We start from the raw sequence: 12,286 nt of genomic DNA, 5'->3' as shown, positions 1-12,286 counted from the left end.
CTCAAATATCTGATAAATCTGGATTTATATATCAAATTTTGACAGACCTATACTAAATTACACAAACAAACACAAACACATATCAATTTTGGGGTCACATACAGTAGTACTCAAAAAATATTCTTGCATCCATGCTCTGAATTTGCTCCTGGCTGTGCTTAGTGAACCATATTTTGTGTTTGGTTTTATATCTAGGCCTCCTTCTGGAAAGTATGCACTCAGGTTAACGGACTATCTTTTCAGTCACTAAACAATTATTTTAATGAGTGTTAATTTCTGTATGCATAGACACAGTATGTGTAACTATTGTCCTACAGTGCAAATACAGTTAATATCCCTTAATATAAAGATATTGAAATAACAGTATGTTATAATCATAATTATAACATACTATTATGTATGCATATGTAATATGCAATAGACACTAAGTTTGAACACTGTATCAACAAAATATCACTCTTACCAAACATAAAATATGTAGGAAGATGGAGAGAAAAATTAATAAATCACATTTGTGGTATTTTACTATGAGCACATCATATAATTTTCTCTGTGCACTTAAACAAATAAGAATAAAAAAACAAGTTCAAATTGCTACATAAAATATTATATGATCAACTGCATTTTATAAATTAAAGTTAATATTTTACTGGGTAAAGAAAGGCAAGAAGTTAGAACTATAGTTTATGACCTTGTGATGGTTTGAAATAAGGCACTGTCTGATTCGAGATCAACAAGCAGTCTTCAGATGGGAATATGCAAACAAGCCCTAAGAAGCATACTGATGACAATGTCCCCTTGGATATATTAAGCTATCATAGCTTTTTAATGCCACTGATTTCAAGGTTAATGAAATTCTTTAATTACATTCAAAAATCGTTGGGTTCTATGTTAATTACTACATTAGAATGTATATTCTAATTTATTTTTGAATCATTTACAGTGTGTACAATCAGAATACTTGTTTTTATTTTCAGTGCATGATTGGTAACTTCATTCTAGGGAATAATTCTAATAAGATGCTAAAGATGTGGTATTGTGGTGTAGTTTCGATTCTTGATGCCTGAGACTAGATGCCTGGGACCATTGATACAGAAAACAACATGGTAAGGTTAAGAAGTTGGGCAAGTACCCAGAGTCTCTAACTACTGGCAAGTAAGTGTGTCAGCTGAACTCTTTAAGCTGTCTCTGTCCCCTACCCTCACAGTTTATTTTCATTGCCTAAATACAAAGACATCACTCATGAGTCAGCCAAAACAAGCACAAACCAAACAGAAGTTCCCAAAGTGTCTCTACATCAGATAACACATAAATGCACACAGAAATGTCTTCCTAATTTTTTTCTACTAACAAAAAAAATATATATATATATATAAAATGTATACTGCTGAGACAAGAGAGTAAGGAGGAATTAAATTTAATTGAATAGCATAAAACTCATATTTCATGAAATAATGGCTTGTTCTTTACAGAAAATTGTCCACATTTTAAAATAGAATAAGAGCAAGGTTTTACTCTGACAATTATTGTTTATATTTTCCTCTAGTACATGCTTAGAACATACTTATCATAAGTGCTTTAATTTTTTTCTTTAACATAATTGTAAATTGATGATTAATGCTTTATCACTTTGTGATGATATGGTAATGATATCGTTTCTAATATTTTTTACATACTTCCTGTAGCCCTGCGACTATGAAAACTAAGAAAATTAGAATTGCAGGGGCTGGAGCGATAGCACAGCGGGTAGGGTGTTTGCCTTCCATGAGGCCAACCCCGGTTCTAATCCCAGCATCCCATATGGTCCCCTGAGCACCGTCAGGGGTAATTCCTGAGTGAAGAGCCAGGAGTAACCCCTGTGCATCGCCGGGTGTGACCCAAAAACCAAAAGAAAAAAATTAGAATTGCAGATGGATGTTTAAAAACACAGTAATGCCCTGACTACCACATATTAAAATAAAAATCTCTTGTAGAGGACTCTGAATACCAATACTTGTCAAATAACTTGTCTGGGAAAAGACTTGTGTTGTGGAAAGTGAGAAACTTTTTGGAAAGATAATTCTATTTGTTTTAAGACAATACAGAAACCATCTTTCACTGATTTTTTTTAATCCTCTATTAATCATACTTGAATTCTAAGTTTCTAATTTGATAAAATGTTACTTGTGGCTTGACCCAGAGGAATGAAGATAGAAATGATACAGTCTCACCTTCTGATTAGCATGTGATAGCATATAGACATGCTTTACATAAATTGAATTCCTTGGATTCTAATATGGATAATTAAAGTACCTTAAAATGATGATGAAACCACATATAAAAGAGAACCTGTGAACTTAGAGCTCAGTAAACTTGGAGCTTACTGACCTTCTCTCCTGCTTGACCAGAAGGACCAGGATCTCCACTTGGACCTGCCCGACCTTTTGGGCCTTCAGGACCGTCTTCTCCTCTTGGACCTAATTGACCAACTTCTCCCTGAAAGTGTAGCAAAATTCTTGTAATTTAGATTATTTTAAAAAATAATATCCTGGTAATAATAATAATAATAATAATAATAATAATAACAACCCAGCAAGCTACCAAGAGTATCCCGCCCGCACAGCAGAGCCTGGCAAGCTACCCATGGCATATTCAATATGCCAAAAACAGTAATGATAGGTATCATTCCCCTGACCCTGAAAGAGCCTCCAATCATTGGGAAAGACGAGTAAAGAGAGGCTGCTAAAATCTCGGGCTGAGAGAAATAGAGATGTTACTGGTGCCTGCTCGAATAAATCAACAAATAAACAATGGGATGACAGTGATATAGTGATAGATTATTTAGGAGATTGAGTGATTAGAGTATATAAAAAAATTCCTGTTTTCAACTCTTAGATTGTGGACTTATGTTTTATTTATAACAAAGATACTTGAACGTGTTGGACTTCATCATATTTCCATGCAAAAAGCAGCTGAATATATACAACCTGACACCTGGAAACCTGCATACACTGGGTATTACAATGTAGCTTATTAAATTAATAATAAGTGTGATTCAGTAAGACAAAAGGAAAAGAAAAAGGCATCTGTGATTCAGTAAGACAAAAGGAAAAGAAAAAGGCATAAGGCCCTTTTACAAAAACATGCAAAATGACAGAATATGCGATCCCCAAATTACTACCTCAGCATAAAAATTATTTTGAGCTGAAGACAATTGAGAAGAAGAATATATAAGACAAGTTCTCTCTTCCATGCTTATTTGCATTAAAATATAAAAATCAAATAACGATGATGTCTTTCCTTCCCTTTCTACTAAAAGGACAAAATTTAATCCCTAGAAACAACTAGACTTATCAGTCAACAGTCTGCAAATGAGCCCAGAAATCTGCACAACAAAATTCACTAATTTGCTTTAATTGAGATTCCTTTCTCACATACCTATCTTAACACGATTTGTAGCACTACAAATTCAGCATCCTACTCTTTTGCATCTATCATTTCTCTTCAAACTTGTTCCTTTGCTAAAATGATCAAGTTCCATCTTTCCTTTATTTTTTTTAAACTTTTTATTAAATCACCATGTGGAAAGTTACAAAGTTCTCAGGTTTATGTCTCAGTTATACAATATTCAAACACCCATCCCTTCACCAGTGCCCATATTCCACCACCAAAAACCACAGTATACCCCCCACCCCCACCCCCTACCCCCTACTGTATAACTAATGAATTTCACTTCATTTTCTCTTTAGCTTGATTACATTCCATAATTCAACCCCAAACTCACTATAGTTGTTGGAGTTTCCACCCAAGAGAGACAGACCTACTACCAAGGAAGCATTTGATAATTAGTTTTCCATTGCTGCAAATGAAGAGATATACAGAAATCCAAAACATTTATAACATTTATAATTGTCAGCAATGTGAAACGGTTCCTTTTGAACAGGTCTGACTTGGGGGGGAACTCCAAATAATAACAGTAAGTTTTTGTTGAAATATTGAAGGTTATTAATGTAACAGCCACCTCTCTGGACTGTGAACTAAGCAAAAGCCCCACGCTGCCGATGCGGCGTGGCGTACACCATACTATGAGGCTCGGGAAGGGGGATGAGGGGGATAAAAAAAAAAGGGAAAAGGAAAAAGGAAAAAAAAAAGAGAGTTATGTACTTGTAGCAGTGGGGCTACATATCTCTCCATCTTTCCTTTAAATTACTCCTCACTGAATCCTCCTCACTGTAAATCTGATGCAGGCACTAGTAAACTTTGCCTAAGTCTTTTTTTTTTTTTTTTACGTTGTCCTTTGTCAATTTAATTTTACAGGACTTCAGTGAAGTAAGAATATTTTTCAGTTTAAAACAGCAACTTATTGTTCATACTTGAGGTTTGTTTGTAAGAGTGCAAATGTTTATAGGTTTTAGGGGTCCAGTGTGACTCCACACACTCAAAACAAAAATTGCCAATACCAATATTCCTTGACTGTTTTTCCCCATACACTTGCTGCCTACGCAACATTGCATTACCCTTAGTAACCTTGGTTCAAAAGCAACTTTTAGAAATCACTGTTTGGGACATAAGACAGATGTCTCCGCTTTAGACTTGATTTTCAATTTTAAGGTAACAGAAACTGTTATGTGTAAGTTACTGCCCTGAATTTAGACGCTGACTTCCTATGCCCTTAGGGAAGCAGTCTATAGTACACATGCATTTCTGTTAAATTTAGTGTGTTCTATTAGTAGTTGGAAAATAGTTTTTTTACAATAAACATTTTGATCCATGATAGGTAACTCACATTTTTGTTGAATTTATAGACATTCATTGCCGTAAAATAAAATTTTCCTTTCAAGCAATCAGCACTTAAAGATCAACATATAATTACAATTTGTGAATGTTACAGATATGCAGCTTCTAGGAAGCATAATTTACTATATATTGGCAAAATCTAGACAAATATCATCAATATTTTTTGTGAGCAATTTCATAATTATTTTGGAAATTGTCTATAAATATTAAAACTATATTTATGTGCATAAGCATATATATGTTATGGGAATATGAAAAGTTAGTAAAATATACACAAAACAACTGAGATCACATTATGCCCACAAAAATGATACACCTAATATAAAAACTGAAGTTTCAAGTAACATATTTTTCTTTAATGTTTGATAGACTTAATTATAAGAATACACAGACATCACAAAGAGGAATGCATGCCCTAAATTAAATTATCTTTTCTACTTACTCTGTCACCTTTAAGCCCCATATCTCCTTTGAATCCTGGAAAACCATCTTCACCCTAAAATGTTCAAGTAATAAAGCATATTTAGTGAACTGCTTGATGAGTCTTTATCACAGCTGTGTAGACTACAAGTATAGGCAATTAGAAAAAATATCTTGAGAAGTCCTTGTTCTGAAAATTGTTCCTCTCTGTTCTAATTTTTAATCTTCCATACCCTCCATTTTCTATAACTGTAGCACTACAGCACTGTCGTCCCGTTGTTCATTGATTTGCTCAAGCAGGCACCAGTAACGTCTTCATTGTGAGGCTTGTTGTTACTGTTTTTGGCACATCGAATACGCCACGGGTAGCTTGCCAGGCTCTGCCTTGCAGAATTTTCTGTAATTATGTTCATTATTTAATCTAGGGTCTTTTTAAAAATTGTTCATTAAATCTTCTTTATGAATGAAGAAAAGAAACATTTAAATAATATGTACTTTATGTCTTTGAAATAATTAAAGGTAAACATTCAAATGATTATGATTAAGTTTTGAATTACAAATAAATTTGGAATACCCAACAAAATATTTACCTATAATTTACTAATTTATGCCTAGGCATTTTATAGCACAAGGTTTTGTAATCTGTCCTGTAAATAACTATCTTTAGTTCAACCTATTCTCTATATACAATCTCTTTCCAGGTGAGATAAGAAAATTAATATCTCCTGAATATAAACAGATTGTTGACTGTCAAAATATATGCTGAGTGTGGAGACTGATGCCAGAAAGGAGATATTTTGACTAAAATATTTCTAACCACTGTTACTGAAAGAGGCTTTTAAAATCAGTTTTGTGAATGAGCTATTTCTGAACATTAAGAAAAGGTGCAAATTCCTAAAAATAACCATTTCTGATATTTATAGAAATAACTGAGTAATTATTCTGTCTAAGCAGAATAATTGGAGTGCTTTAAGATTTGGTTTGTTTGGCCTTGCTGTATGAAAATGAACGAAAAACGTCTGGTTTTGTTCTGGTTAAGTAGAATAGCAATTAGGCTAAGAATGTAGGGTGGATGAAGCTGGTGTATGGATGTTGGCAAGCAGGCAAAAAATTAACTACAGACTGGAAAGGAATAATTCATATCTTAAAGAATAGGTAAGGAATAAATATGTCTTACAGAGGTTGTAGACCAGACATTTCTGGCCAAATATGAGAACAAAGATAAGAATATTGGCAATATGCTTCTGCAATCTGCTGCCAAAATGACAGCTATAAATACAAATTGCTTATGTAATTTTCTGCTTGAAAATACCTTCATGCTTCCCCAGTGTAAATGATGAATATTTAATAATCTCTCTGTTCCTCTTTCCACCATAATTTAGCCCTTTTCTCCTGTAGCTTCTTTTCTTTGATTTTGAGTTTCTTTGAGTCTCTAGCATCTGGTGACTGAGTCCAGAAAACCTCAGTTACCTATAACCTATCTGTATCTACTTGCATCTGTTACAATTCTATGTGTGTGTGTGTGTGTGTGTCTGTCAGTCTGTCTCTTTCTCTGTCTCTTTCTCTCCTCTCTCTGTCTCTCTGTCTCTCTCACACACACATACACACACACACACACAAGAATCCTTCACTTCTGTCTGACAGTTCTTCACTCTTCTTTCAAGGGTCATATTATGAGTCCTCTCTGAAATTCTAAACAACTTTAACTTATCTCCCTGAAAATCAACTCTGCCCTGTGTATATCCCCTGAACATGTTATTGCAAAAAGATGTCATCCTGCACTTAGTTTGTGATAAGGATTTCTACGATGGAGTAGAAGACAGAAATCATGCCTAATTAACCTCGGAGTTTCTGGTGCCTAGTCTTTAACCCCAATAATGATACTCAACAAAGAATGACTACAGGTGCATTTTGAAGTTACTCATGCTTCAGATTAAGATTGACAGAGAATGAAAATTTCAGGAATTACCAAGTAATTACCAATAGATGACACCTACATATGAAAAAAGAATTAAGGTCCTATTTTGTTAAGCCTAAGAATTCTAATAGGTATAGAAGTTTCCCATAGATAAACCACATGACACTTTTTACATTCTGCCTATCAAGTTTCCTTGAGAAATAAGGTTCCTCTCTGTACTGAAAATAAATGGGCAATACCAGAGGCTTAAAAGCTGAAAATGACCACTTAACTTCCTATTGACTCTTGTCTTGATTACTTTGTCTCTGGAGAAAAAGTTAATGACACAGTTGCCAGGTTCAGTTTAAAGAATACTGCACTCTCAGTCTTAAAATCAGTAAGAGGTTTAGGATATGCTTCCTGGCAAAAGCTGCTTCTGGTTTGCTGCTGTTGTTATTTTGTTTTCTTTATTTTTTAAAGAATTTCAGTATACTCAGTGCTATACATGTCACACCTTTATTTCTAGTACATCCACAATTAAAGAAACGGATGATTCAAATTGCTTAGTATTTCACTTAATTATTATCATAAATGATACTTTTTCAATAGATGGCACTATCACATTACTAAACTGCCCAGTACTAAATGACTACCAGGTTTGACTTATTCTTAAAAAATAAAAACTGTTTCAGAAGATAAATAAAAGAGAAACCTCCCTCTACTCCTGGTTTATTAGTCTATACTACAGATCGCTACAACATGCCAGTCGACCAAAAGCTTACATTTGGTAGACTGGGAACACCTGCAAAAGTGATTAGAGGCTGCCCCAAAAGCCTCCATCCCTCTCGGAGAGCCTGGCAAGCCACCAAGAGTATCCTACCCACAGGGCAGAGCCTGGTAGGCTACCCATAGCGTATTTGATATGCCAAAAACAGTAACCAAAACAGTAACAACGGTCCTCATTCCCCTGACCCAGAAAGAGCCCCCGATATGCCATCGGGCTGCACTAGCATGTGATAGAGACAAATGGAGACGTTATTGGCACTCACTAGAGCAAATCGATGAACAAGGGGATGACAGTGATACAGTGATACTACAGGAGTGTTAAAGGATCAATCTGAGTGTAAATAAAGGATAGCGGTAATCCTAATTGCTATTTCACCTTCAATCACTAATTTCATATATAAAATGAAAAACAGTTTAAACTTCCCTATTAGACAATTGTTTGATTTTCATATAAGCTCTGAAAAATAAGACAAAGTAGATTAAAATTCAATAGGAATCAGTGCTTCTTGACTTTGAAAATAGAACTATTATGAGAATAAAATTTCCATTACTATTTATACAAAATTTCTCTAAATATACATAAGTCGAGGCTGGACCGATAGCACAGTGGTCAGGGTGTTTGCCTTGCACTTAGTCTACCTGAGTTTGATTCCCAGCACCATATAGTCACCCACGCACCACCAGGAGTAATTCCTGAGTGCGTGAGCCAGAAGTAACCCCTGTGCATTGCCGGTGTGACCAAATAAAGTACAATAAAATAAAATAAAATAAATATACATAAATCATGCAACTAGATTAAGTGAGCATGAGCAGAAATAAAAAGTGAGTCAAACCACTACCTTGGCGAATCTTTAACACAATGCCCTAATTTATAAACTTAGAAAAAAACTCAAGGAAAGTAAGTAATTTTGTCTTATTTTACACATCTAGTTCTAACTAGAACTAGAATCAAAATTTCAATGTTTGTTTCATTTTTTATTTTTATGCTACAACTGACTCATTCCAATCTCTGCTCAGAGCTCACTCCTGGCATTACTCAGGGGACTGTACGTAGTGCAGTTATAGAACCCTGATGGCACCGTGGTAACAGAAGCTCTTTCCTCACTGTACTATCTTCTAACACATAACCTTATTTCCAATCTTTAGAATATTCTCTTTCTAGATACCTGCTTCTTTTGAAAACATGCACCTTGAGGAATCATATCTTCTCTTCCAATATACAAGCAATACACGTTACTGCTTGCATTTTGGAATTTTGTTGTTGTTTTATCTGCTTGTTTATGCTGGAATGGAGCAATAGCACGGTGGGTAGGGTATTTGGCTTGGCTGACACCGACCCGGGTTCAATTCCTCTGTTCCTTTCGGAGAGCCCGGCAAGCTACCAAGAGACTCTCGCCTGCATGGCAGAGCCTGGCAAGCTACCTGTGGTGTACTGGATATGCCAAGAAACAGTAACAAGTCTCACAATGGAGACATTACTGGTGCCCGCTCAAGCAAATCGATGAGCAATAAGATGGCAGTGACAGTGACTGTTTATGCTATAGTGCTCTGAGCCTGCACTCGGTTCTGCACTCAGGGATCACTCCTGGTGGGAAGAGGGAAACCACACAGGTTGCCGGATTGGCGGTGTGTAAGGCAATCACCCTATCTGCTGTGCTATTGCTATGGCCCCTGCTTTTATTCTACCATGACTAATCTTTTTAAAAAGGTCACAAAATTTCTGCACCCTAATCAAATACCTTTCTGGTTGACATTCCCTTCCCCATTCATCTTTGGTAGATACTATCCCATAGCAAAACATTTGAATTGATACTTATAAGTCTTAACAACAACAACAAAAACATCTGAGCTGGCATTTTGAATGTAATCAACTTGCAAATAATTAGAAGTTCAACACTGTCTGAAACATCAGTGTACTCCTTTGTCAACTCACAAAAACACTATTCTCTGAAGTGCATCTGTGATTTTCAGAGCAAATTGGGAATCTCATCAAAGGAGCTGAGTTAATTAAAAGTGCATGACACTTTGCATACAATGAATCTGACTATATGGTGGCATATCTTGACAATGCCTCAGTATAATAATAAATGTAAATGAATATAATAAGGTCATCCCTTCCTGTTGCCCTACTTTCATAGATAACAGGTCAAGTTAAGGTACTTTTGGTAAAACTATAACTATGTACATAACACTATCCTCAAAATCAAGATGAGTATTTTATACATCCCTTACCAAAGCTACCGACACATTTTACTTAAACTCTTGTTTCTGTCGGGGACTTTCAAGTAGGGTTAGGGGAAGTTGGAGGCTGTTCCTGGCAATATTTAGTGTGCTTATTTAGGCTGAAGAAGTTAATGTTTCATTGAGCCCAGCAACATGATATGGCTCAGTTCCAATGGGGTTGTGGGTGAAAAGAGTACTCTGGGACCCAGGCAGTGCCTGGCATTGAACCCAGGGACCCACAAGTCCTTCCACCCTTTGAGTTCACTCCCTGACACACATACCCTGTTCTTTCAATATGTTATTTCAGTAAGAATTAATCTAGTACTAGGTCAGAGAGAGAGTACAGCAGGTAGGGAACTTGCCTTGCATGTGGCCACCTAGGTTTGATCTCTAGCACTCATATGGTTTCCCGAGTCCACCAATAATGATCTTGAGTACAGAGCCGGTTGTAAGCATTGAGTAAGACCAAGTGTGTGCCCCTCCCCCCGCCTAAAAAAACAAATCTACTACTAGTACTTAATAACGCTTTTGAATTTTAACAATCATTTCAAGACCAGGGTCTTCTCCATTTACTTTAGGTATTCATATTCAAAATTCCCAATTTCATTTTTCTTCCCAAAGACAAGCTGTATCTTCTATTAAAGATTCTATAGTCTCTCATCCACGCTTGCCTGGCTTCAATCTTCGTTTTCTTTTTTTGTAATCTCATTGCTGTGTATGCCCAGAAATATTTCATTGAAAAACTTCCTTCTTCCCCCAATTGATACAAAGTATGGCTATAGTTCATATTTTGTGCTTCATTTCAGTTTATGTTTTGGGGAGATTTTAGTAAGAAAATGCATTATTCTGTATTTCATCCAACTATAATGTTCCTATTGCCTACAGAAAGTTCATTCATAATGTAAACCCAGTGATTTACAAAAGCCAATGCAACACATGTAAGAAAAAAGGAATATGGGATTAATTATATTATGACATGCCTTTGTTTCTGTTCAATAATTTTGTTCTCACCCCAGCTATCAGAATTAAAGACTAAATTTTTCAGGATACAACTGAGACTTGCATTTCCTGGAATGTAAGTAATCACTAAGCACATTTAGGAAATGAAACATTGATTAATTAAGTTCTGATATTACAGATGTATAATACTTATAGCTGCATAGAAACATACCTTTTCGCCTTTAGAGCCCTTGAGACCCCTGACACCGTCTGCTCCCTATGGAATAAATTCAAAGGATTAAGTAACTATAATATTTTAAAATTAAATTAGATATATGAAACATGACAGAATATTCACCTTTACTCCTCTGGGACCAGGGTAGCCAATAGGCCCCTGTGGACCAGGAGGACCCTGAAAAAGACCCGTTATCAGTTAGATATATAATCTGTTGAAAGGATTACTCATTCACAGGCAGTAGTTTTACTGCATAATATACTGGATAATCTAGAACTAGTTAAAGATTGCTAGCTCCGTTCAGGAATGATGAATAAAGCACAATTATCCCTTATTCAAAATTGGGAAGTGGATACTAGTGAAGAGAATGGGTTTGGTACACCTGAAACTCAATCATGGATGATTTTGTGATTTTGTAATAAATAGTGATTAAATGACTTTTTAAAATGATAATAATGTGTTTGTGCTAAAATGTGTAATAACAAATATGTAAAATGGGATTGAGTATATTCTTAGTAAGCAGTCTTCTCAACTTAAAATCTATCATCAATATCTGGAACAGAAAACTGTAGGTTAACCAAAGGACTAAAACGTTTCTAGAAAATAGGAATTCTAAGTCATAGACTTACAAGTCCTTTTACTAAGAATCCAAACAAAATGACCTCCTCCCAGCCAGTGCTCCGTGATTCCCAGGGATTCGTAGCCAAGCCAGCTAGTGCTTTAGTGTGAGGACTCAAAGATGCAGAATTGCTCAGGTTCTGTGAACTGGAGACGCCCTAGAGTACCTTGGAATCTTTCAAGGTTACCCCTTCAGGGGCTTGAGGCACATGAAGTGCAAGGGACTGATTGAACTGGAGTTGGTTCTACTCAGGCATGCACTTTAGCCCCTGTACTATCTATCCAGTCCTAATTTCCTCTTCTATAAAGGCTATCAGGAAACAGGGCTGGAGCAATAGCATAGCAGGTATGGTGTTTGCCTTGCACACAGCCAACCTAGGTTCGATTCCCAG

At 35.8% G+C, this 12,286-nt stretch overlaps 1 protein-coding gene across 1 annotated transcript in view; it reads right to left on the bottom strand.

Moving 5' to 3' along the window:
- Positions 1-12,286, bottom strand: part of COL11A1 (collagen type XI alpha 1 chain) — a 214,953-nt gene that overhangs the window by 105,636 nt on the left and 97,031 nt on the right. Inside the window, exons 27-30 of the mRNA XM_004614663.2 lie at positions 11,400-11,453; positions 11,274-11,318; positions 5,219-5,272; positions 2,368-2,475 (exon numbers count right to left, since the gene is read on the bottom strand). Of these exons, the coding sequence (XP_004614720.1) occupies positions 2,368-2,475; positions 5,219-5,272; positions 11,274-11,318; positions 11,400-11,453 (261 nt within the window). The remainder of the gene's footprint in view (positions 1-2,367; positions 2,476-5,218; positions 5,273-11,273; positions 11,319-11,399; positions 11,454-12,286) is intronic.

Source organism: Sorex araneus, chromosome 8 (assembly GCF_027595985.1).
Source record: "Sorex araneus isolate mSorAra2 chromosome 8, mSorAra2.pri, whole genome shotgun sequence".
In the NCBI taxonomy this organism is placed as follows: domain Eukaryota; kingdom Metazoa; phylum Chordata; class Mammalia; order Eulipotyphla; family Soricidae; genus Sorex; species Sorex araneus.
Note: the sequence above shows the minus strand (reverse complement) of the source record. Positions and strands in the feature narration are given on the sequence as shown.